Here is a 22,114-nt window from a genome sequence, read left to right on the forward strand (position 1 = left end):
GAGTACTAGGGGCATTAAGTACACTAAGTAGTGTACACTATGTTGCATACTTAGTGATGAAAGCTACAATACCCCATTTCCACTGAAATTGTGTTGTTGCTGGTACTTGGCCAAATCAGTACAAATTACTAATTACTACTCTTAAAGTGTAATCACATTACTGACAATAATGATAACTTCATCAAATAAAGTAAATCACATTATTAATTAATTTTAAGTTACTTTCTAAAAAAAAAAAACACTTCACAGAAAAGCTTTTGTTTTTCCGCTCAACGAATTTGAAACAATGTCTATATTTCCACCTTGTTCATTGATTAATTAGAGGATGCACACCCTCCAGCTGTCACAAAACACATACAATGAAAGTGAATGGTGACTCAGACTAACATCCTGCCTAATATCTCCTATAGTGTTCTACAGAAGTAAGGATGTCATAAGAGTTTGGAACAACATGACGGTGAGTAAAAAACCGAAAAAAGAATTTTCATTTTTGGATGAACTATTCCTTTAACCTATACATAAATACATCAAATTCTAAATAAATCTCATAGCAATCAATTCATACATACACTAATTTGTTAATAAATTAATTTTATTTCAGATGGACTGGGAATATAAACTGGCTGATGTAGTAGCTTTGCAGCATGACGAAAACAGCATTGTTTTTCTGGCACAGAACTGCCATTTCTGTGGTGGAAATACATGGACAAGGGTTAGATTGGGCACTGGCTTAGCCGCCAGCACCCTGTCAGTAAAAAGTTGTAAAAGTGGCAGGGCATATGGAGTGATGAAGTACACATCAAACAGAGAAAAAGAGAAACATATTCACTGTCACAGTGAAAAGGACGAGGATAATAGCAATACTGAAGCTCTGTGTTTGGTCTGGCTGCAGAGCTGCTGGGAGCTGAAGCATGGTAATGCAGATCGAGTGACAGCTCAGACTCTCTCAAGTGAAGAACTGGCAGAACGGATGGTGAAACATGAATCTGGATGCAATAAAAGCCATGACAGACCAGAGCTCACACTCTCTGCTCTCTGTAGCGTGCTTCACTGCACAGATCACACATACAGTCTGACTAACACCACCTTACCTAAAAGGACCGCTACCAACTCTGATTTAAAATATTTAATCAAAAATGCATTTTGGCTTTTGCCTTTTTTTGGATAAATATACAGTGGAGTAAAATAAAATTATTGGAAAAGAGAGAAGAAATGAGATCTGGACATGTTGCAGGCACGACTCGAACCTGGGTCACCTGCACGAGCACTGCGACACAACATGTATGGAGAATGTTCACAAATCACTGCGTCACAGCTAGGCATGTGAAGATGGTATCAAATTTTCACATCACGATAATTGCTGAGGCTTTCATGACGGTATACGGTATTATCACGGTATTGAATTACATTATAAAAACAGGTTGAAAGATAAACACTTTATTAACAAATTTAATAACTTTTATCAATACCAAACAGGCCTTTTAAATAAACAGATAACAAAGAACTTTGAAAAAGAACCCTGAACATTTAAAAAACAAATGCATGTTTTTTTTCTTCTTCTGGATAGCAAGCCGGTTGCCAATAAGGTACTAACTACAAATTGAATAACCTCAAGTTCACTCACACTGTATGGCAACATACGATTGTGTTGCGTACCAACTTGAACTTAACACTAAAATCATCATTGTGCCACACTGCCATTATTAATTAAAGGACTTAGTATTAGCTGATTACAACTGTATTTTAGTTGTTACTACAAGATGCAAACATTACTGTGTAGCTAGCTGAGTTTTAGTGATCTCTTCGGCCAATTGAAAGCAAGCTACATATTATCTGCAAATGGAACAACAGTTCACTTTCTTTGTCTCCTTAGTTGTCACTTTGCTAGTTGTCTGTTAGAGTGCTGTCTCTCAGTTTTCAAAAACAGTGGAAAAATGAGTAGAACTGTCACAACTTACCTTTATCTAGCTGAATTGCACGAGATGATTGTCCAGCAGATAAGCGAACATGCTGGAGGTGTTCCCATGTTTTGCTGCCACTTTTCTGCCACATGTTTTATACTTATTTGACCAACAAGCCCTCTGCATTTTTATGCAACACAAAATACATCCACACTTCCAACTTAACTCTTTTAGACGGCGGATAAGCGGTCGGCTGTGTTGCTCCTTCAGCCATGCTTCGACCACGCTGGTTTGTTTACATCAGAGTGTGCATATGCTGCATACACAGTGTTATGAATCTTGATTCGTTGATGGAAAAAAAAAAACTACTGTGCGATCAGAAAAATCTAAACAATTTGGCTAAAAGGTTATCTAGAGATATTCACGGTATTTTGAAGTGCCCACGATAACAATATTGTGCATGTTAATTACCGTGATATACCGTATTATCGAATACCACCACATGCCTAGTCACTGCAGAGACTATTCAAACAAATATTAAATGAGTCATGCAGTACTTTTTTTTTGTGCCCAAAATGAATTCCCAATGCGCTCTAAGTCCTCGTGTTGGCGTAGTGACTCGCCTCAATCTGGGTGGCGGAGGATGAATCTCAGTTGCCTCTGCGTCCGAGACCGTCAATCCGCGCATCTTATCACGTGGCTTGTTGAGTGCATTACCGCGGAGACGTAGCGCATGTGGAGGCCCACGCTATTCTCCGCGGCATCCATGCACAACTCACCACGCGCCCCACCGAGAGCGAGAACCACACATTATAGCGACCACGAGGAGGTTACCCCATGTGACTCTACCCTCCCTAGCAACCGGGCCAATTTGGTTGCTTAGGAGACCTGGCTGGAGTCACTCAGGAAGCCCTGGATTCAAACTTGCGACTCCAGGGGTAGTAGTCAGCGTCAGTACTAGCTGAGCTACCCAGGCCCCTCATGCCATACTTTAAAAAAAATGTATTATCATTTTTCCTTCAGTGAACTTAATACGTAAAGTTTTTTGCACCAAACCCAGCCGTAATTTAGCAATTTAGTAGCATTTTTCTTAAGGTGAACATACAAAGTGAAGTTATTTGTATGTCATAATTTAGTAAACATGAGCATTTTCAACCCTGTCTCTGGCCCTCTGATTGAAATACTCAGTTTTGGCATTGCATGTCTTTTAATTGTCAATATAAACATCCACTTTTATGATTGACTAACATTTTTGCATGGGAAATAAGACTCGACAACACCTCGCAATACATATGAACTCCAAACTGTAATAAAAACAGCTTGAATACATCATTATACACTCACTGAGTACTTTATTAGGAACACTATGGTCCTAATAAAGTGCCCAATGAGGTCTTCTGCAGTTGTAGCCCATCCGCCTCAAGGTCCGACGTGTAGTGCATTCTGAGATGCTATTCTGCTCACAACAATTGTACAGAGTGGTTATTTGAGCTACCATAGCCTTTCTGTCAGCTCAAAACAGTCTGGCCAATCTCCGTTGACCACTCTCATCAACAAGGAGTTTCTGTCTGCAGAACTGCCACTCTCAGGATGTTTTTGTTTTTGGCACCATTCTGAGTAAACTCAAGAGACTGTTATGCATGAAAATCCCAAGAGATCAGCAGTTACAGAAATACTTCAACCAGCCCATCTGGCACCAACAATCATGATGGTTGATGTGAACATTAACTGAACCTCCTGAGCTGTATCTTATGATTTTATGCATTGCACTGCTGCCACACAGTTGGCTGATTAGATAATCACATGAATAAGTAGGTGTGCAGGTGTTCCTAATAAAGTGCTCATTGAATAGAATGAACCAGCTACACAACCACAAAAACTAGATTTCGGTGTTAACAGGACACTCATATTTGAAACTAGTGCACAAATAAAACTACGATAACAAAAAAAAAAAAAAAAAAATCGACAAAATATTGTTAATCCTGAATGTATCCAACAGTTTACTCAAGCTCAGATAATTAAAAAAAAAAGTTCTTAAACTTTTTAGAGCACAATAAACTCTTATGCCACAAGATCAAACATTTTACTCCTCATGATATTAATAAAATAGTCATTGCATTGTCTAACCTACATTAGTACCACATTAAAGCTCATATAAGTGTTACTCTGTGTACTGTGGTTTTGGAGGGATTTAAAGTGTGTGTTGTAGTTAGGATCTCTCTTTTGTCTCTCACCTGCTCCATCTGTTCTGTAGGGTGAGCCAGTAAAGTGGATCCGGCTTGGATCTCCAGCAGAGAGCACTGACAGAACCCAACACTGCCTGTGAGGAGAGAGTCTGTCACTGTACTGCGGCCTTCAGACAAATCCCACACGCATACCCGCATGTCACGACCCTGACTGACAACATACACACAAACAGCCATAGACACACATGCGATCACAAATTAATTAACAGAATTATTTTGTTTGCTTTTTTTTTGTTTAGACAGAGAAAGGAGAAAGGGAGAAAAAGGGTGGAAAGAGATGCAGGCTGGATTCAAATCTGTGTTTCACTACATGCACCAAGGCTCATCATGTCTGGACCGCTAAGCCACAGCTCCGACACATTTAGATCAACTTAACCATACTGTGCTTGAATGAACCAATGGAAATAAACAGAAGTGTTAATATGCTTAGGAAACAGGTCATGACATACCTGATGAGGGTGTTGCTGTCACTGAAGGTCTGTAGCCAGATAACGGAGTTGCCAGCATGACTTTCTAGAACACGTTCTGCTCTCCTGGTGGTCAGGTTCCACACATGAATTGCACCTTTACCTGACCTAAAGCACATCAATGTTACAGGATAGAGGTTGCCAAAAAAATTATAATAATAAAAACATAGTTATTACCATGAAATTGGGCTGTGACTGCTAGTGTAGGAATAACATCGCTTTCCAAGACAGTTCTTTGACTTGTGATTTTAGTTTTTGGACACTAACCCAGAGTACAGTAGTGGTGCCCCCTGTCCACTACAGCAGAAGTGCAGGGTGTTTACTGCTGCCCCTGAACCCCTCAGGATATACAATGGGTCAGGAGGAGGGCGAGCCATCATCCAGGTAACTCCTACGTGTGCAATATCAGTAGTCTGTATCCTAGAAACAAAACATCACTCTTAACATTAAATATAAAATAATTTACTGCCTCCTTTCAAAAAACACAAAGACAGATGCACCAATATAGAAATTTAAGCCGATTCTACTAGCCAGTAATTAAAGGAATATTCCGGGTTCAATCCAAGTTAAGCTCAATCAACAGCATTTGTGGCAAAATGTTGATTACCATAAAAAGTATTTTTGACTGAGCCCTCCATTTCTTTAAAAAAACAAAACAAAAACAAAAACAAGTAATCAAGGTTACAGTGAGGCACTACCAACAGAAGTAAATGGGGCCAATTTTTTTAAAGGCCCAAATGTGAAGCTATAATTTTATAAAATCACTTGCATTAACGCTGTTAAAACCCTGTGCAATATTTAAAGGTGCAATATGTAATATATTTACTGTACTAAAGCATAAAATTATAATATGTTATCAGAGATTTAGGAAACATGCTAAGTTGAAATACTAGCTTCTCCGAAAACAATGCTACAGCCAGTATATTCTACTTTGAAATGTCCTGTGTGATCCCGCCCACTGTCCATTTCCCAATAGTATTTCGGGTTGCCAGATTTGAAACAAGTTAGCGGGCAAACTTAAAAAAACAGCGCACTGCAGCCATGGAAGCCAGCAATACATCTAGCTAACATTGACAGAGTTATAAAAAATCCACTTGAGCTGAATTTATCATTTGCAAACAATAAAAATATTGCAAACGTATACATTAAGCTGATCAAATTACAGTGTAAGGCTCATCGCTTGCCATTGTAAGTTTGCTCATTCCTGTTGCGTGTCCTCAACCTGGCAACCCCCGTGAGTTTTGAGTCTGGGGAGGAGTGGGCAGCGGAGAAAATTCTCTCCAGTATTTTGAATTTGGACTGCAGTACCCATTTTAAACGCATGATGTAAATGTTACATATTGCTCCTTTAAGCAGTAAAGTTGTTTAAAATGGTTGTTTTTAGGTTGTTTTAGTGTTTACAGCACTATGTCGTAATGGCAAAAAAAGTTGTAAAATTGGATATAACTTAACACAGAAAAGGTAAGCGATTATTATCACACTAAAATCAAGTAAACACGCATATTTTTTACATCTTGTGGCTATACTTTTGAAAAAGTGAGTATTTTAACATTTCCAATTTAACGTTTCCATTGCGAGCCCCTTACTGTAACCCAGATTTGTGCTTCTTTTAAAAGAGGGACAAGTCGGAATACATTTTTGTTGTAAACAGCATTATGCCACAAATTCTGCCAATTAAGCTTAACTTGTATTGAACCCAGAATATTCCTTTAACATGTTATGGCTTATTACCATTATGATGGCCAAAATTATACATCTATAAAGTACTTGATATCCAATATAGAAAAGCTTATATCTTGATTTTTACATTATAATGTAAACATTAGAAACAGGAAAACTATTAAGTACTTTGAAAACTTGACAAAGACACCAGTATAGTTTGTAATAGGGGGAAAAATAAACCCCAAAATTATCTGCTTCCAATATAAGTCTAATTAGACTGAAAATGAAGAAAAAAAAAAAGAAAAAGAAAACACTAATATTAGCTGATACCAATATGGTTGTTGTTATGTTGATTAATATGGATTGTGCATATCTTTCTACCGTAGTCAAAGTTCATTTTTCTGATTTAAAATATATATATAATTAAACAACTTTGCTGAATGAATAAATAGTTTGTACAGAAATGTTCAGCATTTGTGTTCAAGAGCAGTGCATCAGTTCAACCCACGTCAATCTTGATCCATTTGCAAATTTGACAATTTTTTTTTTTATTATTATTATTATTAATTATTAGAATAATTCCATTAAAAAAGAATAATAACATCTATTGGAGATCCTCAGTTAACACTGTAAATGTCAAAAGCCTAAGGGCACTAAGGTAGACAGAAAAAAGATGTCATGTTTCTTTGTTTTTTTTTGACCTCTCTCTTCCTTCTAGTTTGTAAAAGCTCTTACTCAGAATTTTCATAAATCAAAAATGAGACAGCTTAATTACTGTAAACAGACTGGATTTTGCCTTTTTTAATTTTAATTTTATCAACAAAGGTTGTTAAAGCATGCGGAGAGAGAGTGCAAACAGTTCTGTCTGCTGCAGGGAGGGCCACAGTAGAGATGCAACAGACCACAAAAATCCAGACGGAAATTAGATGTCAAATTCTTTTTAACTGCTGCGTGAAGTTGAATCTCAAGACAACTTGAGACACTGATGTGGTTTGTAACCAGTTAGACTGCAAAATAAAAAACAAACAAAAGAAATTCAATATAAAATCTCCTTAAAGGAATAGTTCATCCAAAAAATACAAATAATGTCATTATCTAATCTTCCTCATGTTCTTTCAAACCCTAAGGGCCGTTCAGACCAAAAAATAAATAAATCTAGATAGCTAGCTACATATATAATAGAACACTGGTGTCTCTTATACGTTCTTTTATACCTGAAACTGCATTTAAAATAATGTGCTACTCTTGAATGAGATGCTGAAAAAAACAGCGAGACCCCACGAAGTGGTCAAAGATGTCAATCTAGCACGTTTACATGTGAAGTGCGAACGCGTTCTCATACGTATACATTTTGGCGAACTATTCATATAAAACTGCTTCTGATGTTTGACTATGATGAAGACTTTTAAACTGTAAAAAAAAAAAAAAAAAAAATACCACCAAAGGACAACAAAAACAACCACATGCACAGAGACAGAGCAGGTTTTCTCCTTTGAATGGCAACTGATATTGCTGATTTGAGATATGGAAGCTGCCTGGTTAATGAATACCCCTTGTGCTCAGTGTCATTTCTGGTCACCTCTGCCCCTCGTGCTGAAACTGGAGCCACAGGTACTTTGAGTGAGCTCATTTCGGAAGGTTAGTGGTTAAATTGTGCATGTTAATCTGTCAAGCAGAGATTCTTCACTGCCCTACCTTCCTAATTAAGAGTCGAGCCCTCTGCCACCACATACCTGCTCCTCACAAAGAGGACAGTCACTAAACATCCCTATACCTTCTTACAGGAGAGCAGGGAGGAGGCAGAGGGATTAAACCTGTGACTATCAGTAGCCATCAGGCCTATATAGGAGCCAGACCCTGTCTACTGCACATATAGGGGCCAAAATGAAACTTTAAGTTTGGGTAACTGTCGGAATAATCATCTCTGCGTGTCTGTTTGCTTTTTGGCAAACCCTAAACTGATTAGAGTGCTATATACCTTTTTTATAGTGCACTTAGAAATGTCAAGAGTTGTTGTTTCCTGTCCCTTTGAGTAGTTTTTTTTCTGCAAAAAAAGCTTATGCAAGGGTGATGGAGTGCTCTGTCAGAGGAATGTGTGTGTGTGACAGCGAGGTTTTTCTTAGGTTTAAAGAGGATTAACATGCCCGTATTGTGAAGCTCACAGCACCAGGGCTGCTTGACACATGGGTCTGGAAATGCATGTTCTTGTTGTGCAAACACAACGCATCAAAACATTCCTCTGCCAGTGCGGTGCTGTCAGACAAAGATGTGGAGAAAAAGAGATAGGGACAGAGTGGAAAAACAGGCTGAGGAACCAGATGGAGTCAATCATTGTTGCATTGGCAGGGCAACTTTGAGTTTTTTTCTTTTTGTTTTACTTTCGATTGATAGAGATTGGGGTAAAGGAGGGGATATGCGGTCTGGACAGGGCCGTTTCTGAGCATATAGTGGCCCTAAGTGAAATCCCACTTGCAGCTTTTAGTATATTTAAAAAAATAAAAATACCTTGCTTTGCTGGGCCACCTGGTGGCTTGGGGGGCCTAAGCAGCCGCTTATGCCGCTTGTAGCTAGAAACGGCCCATGGTCTAGATTTGTCGATTAGACAACGTAAGTCGGATTTGAGCCTGTTCCCCCCCCTCATAAGCTTCACGACTCAACATGTCTGGAGCATTTGCGCTTTCCACCAAGCCACGGCTCCAACACCAGGGCCACTATTTTTAGGCTAGTATTTGGGATTTTTACAGTTCCAGTCACACTGAACTGAACTTTCAGGGATTCAAAATCAGCACAGAATATGCAAAAAGTCCATTGATTCTGACCGAGCCTGATCATTAGTCACCAGTTTAAGGCAGTCACAACGGCAACCACAACTTTGACTAGCCCTTATTCAAGTGACCCACAAAAACCCCTTTTCAGGCTTGCAAAGGCTTGGGACAACACAAAATCTATGAACAAGCTTAAACTACTTGCCGGTAATCATTCAGCCTTTTTAGCACAACCATCACACTGTTTAATGCAAATAGGAGGCGGCAAAAAAGTTGCCATCAGTATGGGTGTAAAAATGCATTGATGCATCGCAACACATCTATGTGATACTGAAAAATCAATGCATCTATTATAATTTGTATTGATTTAATGTAATACCCAATGCATTAAACATTCATTTACTATCCAATATAATTTAATTTACAATAGGGCTGGGTAAAAATATACATTTTCAGCTTAATCACTATCTTCATTTGAACAATCCTGATATTGATTATTAAAATCCCAAGATCGATCTTTAACTTGTACTTTAGTATACTTCAGTTTGGATTGTGTTGATTATTACTGTATACCTATTAAATGAATAGTAATTTGACTCCATAGTTTTGGCCCTGACACCTGTTGTTCATTTCATAATGTACTAAGTCAGAAGGTTCCCTGTATAATTCACAGCATTAGCTGAGAGATAATTTTTCATATGTAAGCAACATATACATTATAACTGAAATATACCCAAATAAATCAGAATCGAATCAAATCTTGAAATGAATAAAATCATATCAAGAAATCTGTATCGATAACCAGCCCTAATTTACAACCTAATTTCAGTTGTAAAAAACACATACCCAATTCACTTCTGGTACATACAGGTCCGATGGACCAGGGCGAGAGAGGGATAGGAAAGGTGTGTTCAGGGTAAAGAGCAAATTTAAAAGAAGAATTGTAACCAAATTTCAGATTTAATGATGTATCATATCATTAATCAAATCAAAAAGTCAAGATCATGGCCGAGTATGACTATCAAAATTTCAGATTTCACAATGTATTGCATAAACACTTTATTAGGTACACCTGTACACCTACTTAATCATGAGATTATCTAATCAGCCAGTCATGTGGCAGTAGTGCAATGCATTAAATCATGCAGATACGTGTCAGGAGCTTCAGTTAATGTTCACATCAACCATCAAAATGGGGAAAAAATGTTATCCTACCAGTGGGCCTACCATCTGTGTACCTCAGCAGAAATCAAGATTCATCAGACCAGGCTATGTTTTCCCAGTCTTTAACTGTCCAGTTTTGGTGAGCCTGTGCCCACTACAACCTTTCAAGCTTTCTGTTCTTGGCTGACAGAAGTGGAACCCGAAGTGGTCTTCTGCTGTTGTAGCTCCTCTGCCTCAATGTTCGACATGTTGTGCATTTTGAGATGCTATTCTGCTCACTACAATTGTACAGAGTGGTAATCTGAGTTACCATAGCCTTTCTGTCAGCTCGAACCAGTCTGGCCATTCTCCGTTGACCTCTCTCATAAAGGCATTTCCATCTGAAGAACTGCCGCTCACTGGATGTTTCTTGTTTTTGGCACCATTCTGAGTAAACTCTAGAGGCTGTTATGCGTGAGGAGATCAGCAGTTACAGGAATACTCAAACCAGCCCATCTGGCAACAATCATGCCATGGTCGAAATCACTGAGATCAAATTTTTTCCCCTTTCTGATGGTTGATGTGAACATTAACTGAAGCTCCTGATCCTTATCTGCATGATTTTATGTATTGCACTAATGCCACACGATTCGCTGAATAGATAATTGCATGAATAAGTATGGTAGGTGTACAGGTGTTCCTAATAAAGTGGTCAGTGAGTGTATTAATTGTTTTTATAATGAATCGTATTGTAAGTATTGTCAGACCACTTATTTACACCCCTACTGGTACACCACCAGCCATAACAGATGTGGTTCTGAATGTCTAACTGGAAACGCCATGAATACGACTTAAAAAATTATGAATGTCAGTATTATTGTGCCAAATTAGGAACAGTCATTACATTTTCAACAGCAGAAATGTAATGAGAATGCCTGTTTCTTCTGATGGGATTATGAAGAAAAAGAAAGAAAGAAAGAAATAGAGAGTTTTTCAGTTCTCTGTGTAACAGATAAGACAGCTCCAGTAATCTGACTCTAAGACTTGGGATAAAGGCAGTTTGTCTCTTCTTGGGCTGTCTGTCAACACCTGCTTGATAATTAGGCCTAATTATGAAAGAGAGTTCGCTTCCCCTTCATGTTATTAAATAAGCAGAAGCCACGTCAGCCAGGTATCTCTCAACACAAGCAAAGGGCTGGCGACCTTCAGATCAAACACAGGCTCTATCTGTGCCCCCTGCGCTGCAACTTATACCAGCGGAGGGGGAGCAGCAGTCATTTTATTGTAGGCTTCAAAGATCGAGGATAGGCTGTCCGCATTCCTCAACTCCCCCTTCTTTTTGGAGTCTGTGGAGCCAGTGATGGGCAGCCACACACCTCTGCCCAAGACAATGTCATATGCTGCCATTCATAAATAATCCCCAATAAATTTCTGGAGATTGTGGGAATATAGAATGTCATAATTGCTGCCAAGATTGAAGCGCAGATCAGGTGAATGTCATCCCTGAAGTATTACACGGGCAGTACATCATGTCAGATGTAAAAATGGCTAAAAATTAAAGAAGGCTCAACACTCTGTTTCATGTTTCAGAAATGTTTCTTAGGCAAGCACCTTAGAAATATTTTTCTTATTTCTTCCTGCATTGCATGCCACATGTTTACTATAGCTTCTTCCATCAGCAGTTAGGGATTCACATGTGATAAATGTAAGGAATTAGTCAGGCTGACGGAGAAGGTTAATGAGTTAGAGACATGCATCCAAATGCTAGTGGAGGTCAGTGAGAAAGAGAAGCCGGTAGATACTGTTTCGGATGCGGGTAGTACAGCGAGCAGCACACACACTTTGGTTCCGGCTGTAGAGTCCCTGCAGCAGGGATTTTGGGTGACGTCTCACTGGCATACTCGCTCAGCAAAGCAACACCACTTTCCCGTTCCTGTTAGTGTTTCCAATCGATTCTCCCCACTCAGTGATGCACCCAATGAGAATCATGTTGAAAGAGCCTTAGTAATAGGTGATTCTATTGTAAGGAACATGGAAATAGAGACTCCAGCCACTATTGTTAAATGGATTTCGGGGGATCGGGCATCTGACATCAGATCAAATTTATAAATGCTGGCTAATACTAAACTTAGATTTTCTAAAATTGTTATTTATGCCAGCACTAATGACCGGCTTCACCAGTCGGAGATCACTAAAGATCATTTTAAAGAGGTGTGTTAAAACTATTTCAGACACTGTAATATGCTCTGGCCCCCTCCCTGCTTGTCGTGGTGACGAGGTTTATAGTAGATTAGTGTCACTGAACGGCTGGATGTCTGAGTGGTATCTGGAGAATAGCATAGGATTTACAGACAATTGGAAGAGTTTTTGGAGTAGACCCGACCTGCTAAAGAGAGACGGACTCCAGGTCTCCAGGGAAGGTGCCACTCGCCTCTAGTAATTTGGCTCACAGTCTTAATAGTGATAGTGTTTGACTATCTGGGGCCCAGGTCAGGAAGCAGACAAACTGATTAAATGGAACGTCTGCTAGCTGCCTTGAGACGTCACACAGGTCACATAAACTACAACACATAGAGACTGTATCACCTAGATATCATATAGAGGCTGTGTCTATTCCCCAAACTACTAAACACAAACCCCTCACTAAATCATTTAGAAAAAATTTGATTAAGGTCAGATTGAAAAAAAAAAAGAAGATAAACATCATATAAAGGTAGGGCTACTAAACATTAGATCTCTTTCAACCAAAACACTAATTGTAAATTAAATTATTACAGATCATTGTTTGGATGTGCTCTGTTTGACTGAAACCTGGTTTAAACCGGATGAATATATTAGTTTCAATGAATCAACTCCCCCAGTTTATTGTTATAAACATGAGCCTCGTCTGAAGGGTCGAGGAGGAGGTGTTGTAAAATTTACAGTGAAGTTTTTGGTGTTACTCAGAGGACAGGATATAAGTTTTAGTCTTTTGAAGTAGCAATGCTTAATGTGACACCATCAGGTATAAATAAGAAATCTCTGTCGTCTTTTGCCCTTGCAACAGTATATAGATCACCCAGGCCATATTCTGGTTTCCTTGGTGAATTTGCAAATTTTCTATCAGATCTAATAGTTACTGTAAATAGAGCTTTAATTGTTGGTGACTTCAACATTCACACAGATAATGAAAATGACACATTGGGATTAGCATTTATCGATATTCTCAACTCTCTTGCAGTCAGACAAAATGTGACAGGACAAACTCATCGCCATAATCATACGATAGATTTAATTATGTCAGATGGAGTTGATGTTAATATTATAGAAATTCTATTGCAATGCGATGACATCCCAGATCATTACCTCATCTCTCGTTTGCTGCAATCAGCTAATGTAACTCAATCTACACCATGCTATCGTTCAGGTAGAATTATTCTTTTGACCACTAAAGATAACTTCACTAATAATCATCCAGAACTGTCTCACATACTCAGTAAGCCAAAAAGTCTAGAAGAACTTGATGTAATAAAAGAAAATATAAATACAGTCTTCTCTAACACTCTTGATAGTGTCTCCCCCCTTCCATTAAAGAAAATTAAAGAAAAAAGCCACGAACTATGGTACAATGATCATACTCATGCTCTCAAGAGAGCAGCTTGGAAAATGGAGCGCAAGTGGAAGAATACAAAATTAGAGGCATTTTGCTGTGGATACAAGGTAGAAGTCTGCAATCCGACCATTGCCTGACGGGACCCGAGAACCCGACGGGTTTCAGGCCGGGTTCGGGTATGTAATGAATGAAAAAATAAACTGGTTTACTGAACTTGTTTAGCGCATGTGCTTTCACTCACAGACACGCGCGAATGGACGAGTTAGGGGCCGTTCACACGGAACGTGTTTTTGCATCTGTTCTGTTTTCCCATTTTTTCCTATGTAAACACATGCTGGACGAATGTCTTTGACATCTGCACTGAGTCTCGCTTTTTCTTCAGTGTCTCGTGTAGGACCGGCACATTTTAAACACCATGTAGAGTTAAAAAGAAGTTAAAATTTTCAAAAATGCATGTTGAGACACCTGCGCTCTGTTTTATTCTTTGCGCTGCGTCTAGATTTTTTTTTAGCGAAGTTGTCACAAAGATTCAACATTCTAAACAAGTTCAGGCTGCATAGAGGGGGCCATTGCAGTGTTTCATATTATTCCAGATTGTTCTGTACCAAGTGAAGTTTCAGCAAATAAAGGCAATGCTCTTGTGTACTAAGGGGCTGCTGTGCCTTGTTAAAACTGTGTATGTTAACGGTTTAGGTACTGTTATGAATGTTGCCTATATGATTACATAAAATACAGCCTATTGCAACAGTACTTGCTAGGAGAAGAAATTAGATAGCAAGCAATTTCGGGTTTGGGTCGGGTTCGGGCTTAAAATCTGACTGTATCGTTCGGGCCGGGTAGGGTCTCAGGTACGGGTCGGGTTTCATTTTAAGGCTTGTGCAGACCTCTAATGGAAGGATAGTGGCTGTAGCTACAGACAGGCACTAAAAGATGCCAGGTCAGCATACTTTAGCAAACTCATAGAAAATAACCACAACAATCCTAGGTGTTTATTCAAACTGAACCAGATATTCTGTCACAGCACAATAGTAATGACTTCATGAATTTCTTAACTGATAAAATAGAAATCATCAGAAATAAAATTGGAATTATGCAATCAATTGTCACAGCACCTCAGAAAACAGTGTCTCATCATTTTCCTCAAGAGCAACTTCAATCCTTCACTGTCATAGGTCATGAAGAGCTAACAAAACTTTTCAAAAAATCAAAAGCCACAACATGTTTGTTAGATCCAATACCAACTAAGCTCTTAAAAGGAGGTATTGCCTGTAATCTCAGAGCCTCTTCTTAATATTATTAACTCCTCGCTATCCTTAGGACATGTCCCAAGAAACTTTAAAATGGCAGTCATCAAACTGCTTAAGAAGCAACAGCTTGATCCTGGCAAATTGGCAAATTATTGACCGATTTCAAATCTCCCATTTATATCAAAAATTCTAGAAAATGTAGTGTCCTCCCAACTATGTTCATTTATACAGAGAAATGGTATATACAGTTGAAGTCAGAAGTTTACATACACCTTAGCCAAATATATTTAAACTCAGTTTTTCACAATTCCTGACATTTAATCGTAGAAAACATTCCCTGTCTTATGCAGTTAGCATCACTAATTTATTTTAAGAATGTGAAATGTCAGAATAATAGTAGAGAGAATGATTTATTTCACATTCCCAGTGGGTCAGAAGTTTACATTCACTTTGTTAGTATTTGGTATCATTGCCTTTAAATTGTTTAACTTGGGTCAAACGTTTTGGGTAGCCTTCCACAAGCTTCTCACAATAAGTTCTGGCCCATGCCTCCAGACAGAACTGGTGTAACTGAGTCAGGTTTGTAGGCCTCCTTGCTCACACATGCTTTTTCAGTTCTGCCCACAAATTTTCTATCGGATTGAGGTCAGGGTTTTGTGATGGCCACTCCAATACCTTGACTTTGTTGTCTTTAAGCCATCTTGCCACAACTTTGGAGGTATGCTTTGGGTCATTGTACATTTGGAAGACCCATTTGCGACCGAGCTTTAACTTCCTGGGTGATATCTTGAGATGTTGCTTCAATATATATACATAATTTTCCTTCCTCATGATGCCATGTATTTTGTGAAGTGCACCAGTCTCTCCTGCAGCAAAGCACCCACACAGCATGATGCTGTTACCCCCATGCTTCACGGTTGGGATGGTGTTCTTCAGCTTGCAAGCCTCACCCTTTTTCCTCCAAACATAACGATGGTCATTGCAAACTGTACTCTGGCTTTTTTTATGGCGGTTTTGGAGCAGTGGCTACTTCCTTGCTGAGCAGCCTTTCAGGTTATGTCGATATAGGACTAATTTGACTGTGGATATAGATACTTGTCTACCTGTTTCCTCCAGCAGTACCTTCAGGCATTTGGAAATTGCTCCCAAGTATGAACCAGACTTGTGGAGGTCCACAATTTTTTTTTTTCTGAGGTCTTGGCTGATTTCTTCTGATTTTCCCATCATGTCAAGAAAAGAGGCACTGACATCATTTTCTGGAATTTTCCAAGCTGCTTAAAGGCACAGTTAACTTAGTGTATGTAAACTTCTGACCCACTGGAATTGTGAAATAGTCTATTAAATGTGAAACAATCAGTCTGTAAATAATTGTTGGAAAAATGCACAAAGTAGATGTCCGAAATGACTTGCCAAAACTATAGTTTGCTAATATGAAATCTGTGGAGTAGTTAAAAAATTTGTTTTAATGACTTCAACCTAAGTGTATGTACTTTTCTGACTTCAACTGTACAAAGCTTTGAATGGTCTAGCTCCACAGTACTTAAGTGACCTTCTACTAGGGATGCAATACCTGGATCGGTATCAGCTCCGATACTGACGTTTTTAAACGGATCGTGTATCGGTCCGACAAGCCCGATCCAAATCCGATACTGTGTGTTAGTCATGTTTGTTTATCAAGCTTAAAAAATGACATAAAAGAACCATAAAAACACCATTAAAGTAGTTCATATGACTCGTGCATTTTATTCAAAGCCACTCGAAGACATGCAATAGCTCTGTGAATCACAAAAGGCTGTGTTTTATAAGTAAATATATAAAATGCATGTGCAGCTCCAGTGCATCGGTGAATGGCGCTGCTCTGTTAACACACACTCGCGGCTATTTTTAGATGTAGATGCTCAAAAGTTCGGTTCACTTATAATATGCATTTAGAACGGCACTGGAGGTGCTTTTTACCAGAATTTGAATAAGAAGCTAATTAAACTACTGTGAACTTGCCTACAAACAGATACCTACAGGACTTCATGGAGAGTTCAGAATGTTAAAAGCCAGATGGTTTTAAAGTTAAAGGTGCACAACTGAGATGTATTACTTTATATTACTATAATATTATATAATTATTATTATCATTTGTTTACAAATTATAATAATATTTAAGTTGAATGGGTGTGAATGAAAAGTGAGCTGATATCTTACAACTAAACTGAACAAAAAAGAGATCTGAATGCTTTAAAGTCCAGATGCAAGTTGACATTTTTTTTCCAAAAAATAAATAAAATAAAAATGGCTTCTTTTCTACTGATGACTTATACTGGAATTGCTGTTAATTTTGCTGAGCTACATTATCCAGTATACTAGTTAACAATAAAGTTTTTCTTAATAAGCTATACATTTATATTGAAATAATGTGTAGTTAGAGGTTTGTATTTCTTTACATATTAAAGAGTACTCCCAATTAGTTCCACACAATAATGTAAAGATATTCTAAACTGATTATGCAAAAATAAAACAAAAAAACACTGGTATCGTATCGGGATCGGTATCGGCTGATATTGAGATTTCTGATATCGGAATTGGAAGAGAAAAAGTGGTATCAATTCATCACTACCTTCTACCCTGCTATATTCCATCACGTTCATTACGACCACAAAATGTTGGCCTGTTAATAGTTCCTAGTATATCAAAATCCACAAAAGGAGGTAGATCCTTTTCCTGTTTGGCTCTAAAACTATGGAAGAGTCTCCCTAACACTTTTCGGGACACAGACACACTCACTCAGTTTAAGTCTAGACTAAAGACTCATCTATTTAGCCAGGCATACACCTAATTTATCCATCAACTCACAATTAGGCTGCTTTAGTTAGGTCTGCCAGAACCAGAAACATTTCTCTTAATCTATATAATTGAATGGCATCTACGCTAATATTATTCTATTTGTCTCCCTGTCTCAACCTCAGGATTCATAACCCGAGGTTAACAGAGCTGGCCAGATCCAGCTCCGTTCCTTCCTGGTGTCGGACTCCACTGCTACGTGTCGCTAAGTGATGATGACAAACTACAGTTGGTGCTAGCCAGACATCACTTCAGTCTTTTACAATGGACTTCAGAGGATGAACTGATGCCAACTCCAACTGTAAGACATGGGATACTTCATATGCCACTGCCTGAACCTTGGACTTAGGATGGACCCCACCGAACCTCACCGAAATGATCTGCCAGTTGAACTGCGACGCATCTCTTTGATCTCTATCTGCATCACCTTTGTTTATTGATGTACTACACTCTTGAAATGGAATCCATAGACTATCAATTAACTGCCAATCAGCCAACTAACAAAGGACAATGCATCTATGTGAACTTCTGCAGTTCATCCAGGACAGACTTCAAAGACATTAGTCATTAATCTTACAGTTCATACAAAAAACTTTGTTTAAACACTGGCCCTTAACACTTACTTGTTTTCAAAAATTTCAACCATGACTTACACTGCACACAAATAACTAATATTGGCATTATATTCATGCTGTTTGCCAGAGGGTAACTGGCCCCCACAGTGAGCCTGGATTCTCCCAATGTTATTTTTCTCCATTAACCAACAGTTTATGGAGTTTTGTGTTCCTTGCCACAGTCACCTTCAGCTTGGTCACTGGGGTTCTAAATACAATTATTATTTAACTATTTAATTATTCATTTTTATACACAATTTACAATTACACAATGATGAATCTAAGACTTTATAGATATTACAGTTTCATGTTCTGTTAAAGCATGATTTTCTGTAAAGCTACTTTGAAACTATGCGTGTTGTGAAAAGCACTATACAAATAAAAATGACTTGACATTATTACTTCTGCACATTCAGGTAGTTAAAGGGACAGTTCACCCAAAAAATTAAAATTCTAACATCATATACTCATCCTCATGTTGTTCCAAACCTGTAGATATTTGGCAGAATGTTAGCCAAAGCCACCTTTCACTTTAACTGTTTTTTTTTTCTTTCTATATAATGAAAGTGAATAAATGAAATTACTCTGGCGTCACATCGCAGGCAACCACACTTCTGGGTTCTTTTGAGCAGCAGATTTCAATAGTGGATATGGGCAGCGCTGCTGTTTTAATAATATTTTACGCATTACATAATGTAAAAATGTTTGCTGATGTTAATAAAAGTTATTATAAAGGGATATCTATGGTTAACAGTGAAATATTAAGCAGGTTTTTTCAGAATTATCAAAAAAAGTTTTATCTTGATTCAATATGCCTATATGATTATGTAACAGGTTGATGAATACACATCTTCACACACTTAACACACTTGTAAAGCCTGAAAAATGTGGCATATGAAAATAAAAACTTCTACCAGACATACAATATGCGTCTTTACTAGGGATGGGCACGAGTACTCGAGTACTCGGACGTGGCAGTGATGATCGATCATGAAAACGATGATCGATAGTGATCAAGCATGATTTGACTTTTCACTTAATTCAAAATCCATTGACAATTACCTGACAACTAAACACAAAACGTGTCAAAGAGGGAGCTTATTTTTAATTTTGAGATTGATTACTTTGTGATTTTGAGGCGTACACTGATTGTCAGAGACGTCTCATAGCAGCCGAACTGATATACAATGCTGAAATGCTATCATTACGATAATCAAAACAAAGAGTGTAATTAACCATGTTTTGAACACCTGTCTCTGCAAAATGTTTGCTAAACATGTTTTATTATAATTTAATGTAAGAAATTTGACTTGTTAATGGATATTATTTAATAAAAGTGAATGTTTGTTACTGACTGTAAACCTCCATGCCCTGCATGACATAACACATTCAGCAACAACAATTCGGAGCATCGTGGCTTTCCTCACAAGAGCGAACATTTGTGGACACGCACACACACACACACACAAGGTGCATGCGGCACTGGACTCAATGCACTGAAGCAGCGCATATAGCTTACAGCAGGCGAGTGTTTCAAACAGCTATACAGAGCGCAGTTAAATGGAACACAACGCAGCGTCCTTAAAACTGAACTTCAACTTAACACACATATTAAAAACGCGATGGTTTTGGTGTCTCCTGTTAAGTCATCTGCGATTTTAAAATGCCACAAATGCTGTTGATTCAGCTTAACTTATTGGACGTATTGAACTTGGAACATTCCTTCAAGAAAAATGTGGCAAATGGGCCATTCTAAAGCTCAGTTAAACAAACAGAGGAGGAAATGAGGGGTACACACGCCCTTTATTGTGCGGGGGGGGGGGGGGGTGGTTCTGGACTGGAAAAACAGCCCTGTAGAAGATAGAGAACTGAAGTCAGGCACAAGTGCTTCCACACCCTCTGTCACCCCTGTCACTCAGAATGACAGAGCCGAGCGACGGGCTGCATTGTTCCCGTCCAAGGCGTGAACGCCACGCTAAGGCTGAGACAGATAAGGGCTGAATGCATAGCTGCTCTTAGTGTGGGTGTGTGTGTGGGTGATGGTGGCCACTTTGTCATTGCATCCTGACTTAAGGGGTTTTAGTGCTGATTACTAAAGAGGCCTGCAGGTAACACTTGTTTATCAGTGGACATTATCACCTGTTCCCTTCCAGTGGTGTACGACGAGATTAAGTAATGCAGGATTACTGGACGGAATGTGGCAGGTTCATGTCCACTGCTGACACCACTTACAGTATTTGGACAGATAAGCTACTTTAAAATGTGTGAATTTCACTACATTAGAAAACATTAAAAAAAAAAAAATAAATAAAAACAAGTGCATCTGCAAGCAAATGATGCTGCCTTTTTTTATGAAAACTAACATCAGTTATCTTAAGCCATTTTTGCAATTACTTTTAATCAACTCATAACAACTTAATTTTAGTGGATTTATGAAGCCCATTAACTATGGACATGTTCTACTAAGTCTGACAACCATAAAGTGTCCAAACACTGCCTTGATTTTGAAGATTATATGTATTGTTTTAAACATGAAAAACTTTTGTGAAATGTTTTGCTTGAAATGTTTGATTGTGCTATCTTTTATATGAATAAATACCCCTTGTTTTGTTGTCTAATCCAATGACATTCATCTATCTAAAGCCACTGAATGCACATGGATGCAATGTGGGATTATATTTCTAAAAACAGCACACCAATGCCAAAGAGTTTGATGCAAATATATGCACCCTGATTTAAAAAAGCATTATACTGCAGATTAACCATATGGATTAAGTCCTGCATATATCCTAACCTTTTAATCCATGCACAATAAATTGCTGATATGTCCCTAAAGTGTCTGGCAGCATGACAGCAGTAACAGTCTGTGTTGACAGGAATGATAAACCCTTGACAGCTTCATACAAGAGCACCAAGAATACTACACTCTCTGCTCACACTGACGCATCAATACTGCCAACTAAAGCATTAAAAGTCACAAAATATCGCGCATAACCACATATATATATATTATGCGATTATTTTGCATTAAACAATAAGGTCAAAACATAACCATTACGCAATCCGTTAAAGGAATGTGAATGTAGTACCTGAATAAACTGAAGCACGGCACGTGTAAGGGATGAAATCAAAACATGCGACAGTGAACCTGAAAAGCCCCTTGCCGGAAAAGTGGCGGCTTCGGCGCTGCCTGATTTTTTTTTTTTTTTTTAGATTAAATTAGATTAGATTACTCTGCCCTCACAAAAGTTTACTATGGTAACCATATTTCAGCCAATGTCATAATAATTTGATACATATATGCTACTGGAAAAATAGCATATTCATGTACCATGGTTTTTACATGGTATTCCAAGGTACTCTGTAAAAATGTAAACGACTAAAAGCTACTTGAGGCACTATTTGGGGATCCTCGGACATCAGGAACACTCTCCTCCAGACAATGGTTGGGTTCAGAATGGCACACTACCATACTTCTTTTACTTACAGTCATATGTGGCAGAAGAAGTAAGAGTAGTTTGGGTAGTAGAGTACTATGGGGCAAAAGGCTCCTTTGATTTTATTTTCTCCCAAAACACTAAATAGCACCAAAAACTACCTCAGTACTTTCCTAAACACCTGTTTGTCACTATGAACTGCACATTT

At 38.4% G+C, this 22,114-nt stretch overlaps 1 protein-coding gene across 2 annotated transcripts in view; it reads right to left on the bottom strand.

Annotated features, from left to right (window-relative positions):
- LOC127425457 (guanine nucleotide-binding protein subunit beta-like protein 1) overlaps nt 1-21,647 on the bottom strand; it is a 42,014-nt gene extending 20,367 nt beyond the window's left edge. For both annotated transcript variants that reach the window (XM_051671496.1, XM_051671486.1), the window contains exons 1-4: nt 21,559-21,647; nt 4,882-5,034; nt 4,597-4,722; nt 4,136-4,298 (exon numbers count right to left, since the gene is read on the bottom strand). In XM_051671496.1, the coding sequence (XP_051527456.1) occupies nt 4,136-4,298; nt 4,597-4,722; nt 4,882-4,994 (402 nt within the window). In that variant the 5' untranslated portion in view covers nt 4,995-5,034; nt 21,559-21,647. The remainder of the gene's footprint in view (nt 1-4,135; nt 4,299-4,596; nt 4,723-4,881; nt 5,035-21,558) is intronic.
- Nucleotides 21,648-22,114: the final 467 nt, after the last annotated feature.

This window comes from Myxocyprinus asiaticus, chromosome 3 (genome assembly GCF_019703515.2).
Source record: "Myxocyprinus asiaticus isolate MX2 ecotype Aquarium Trade chromosome 3, UBuf_Myxa_2, whole genome shotgun sequence".
In the NCBI taxonomy this organism is placed as follows: Eukaryota; Metazoa; Chordata; class Actinopteri; order Cypriniformes; family Catostomidae; genus Myxocyprinus; species Myxocyprinus asiaticus.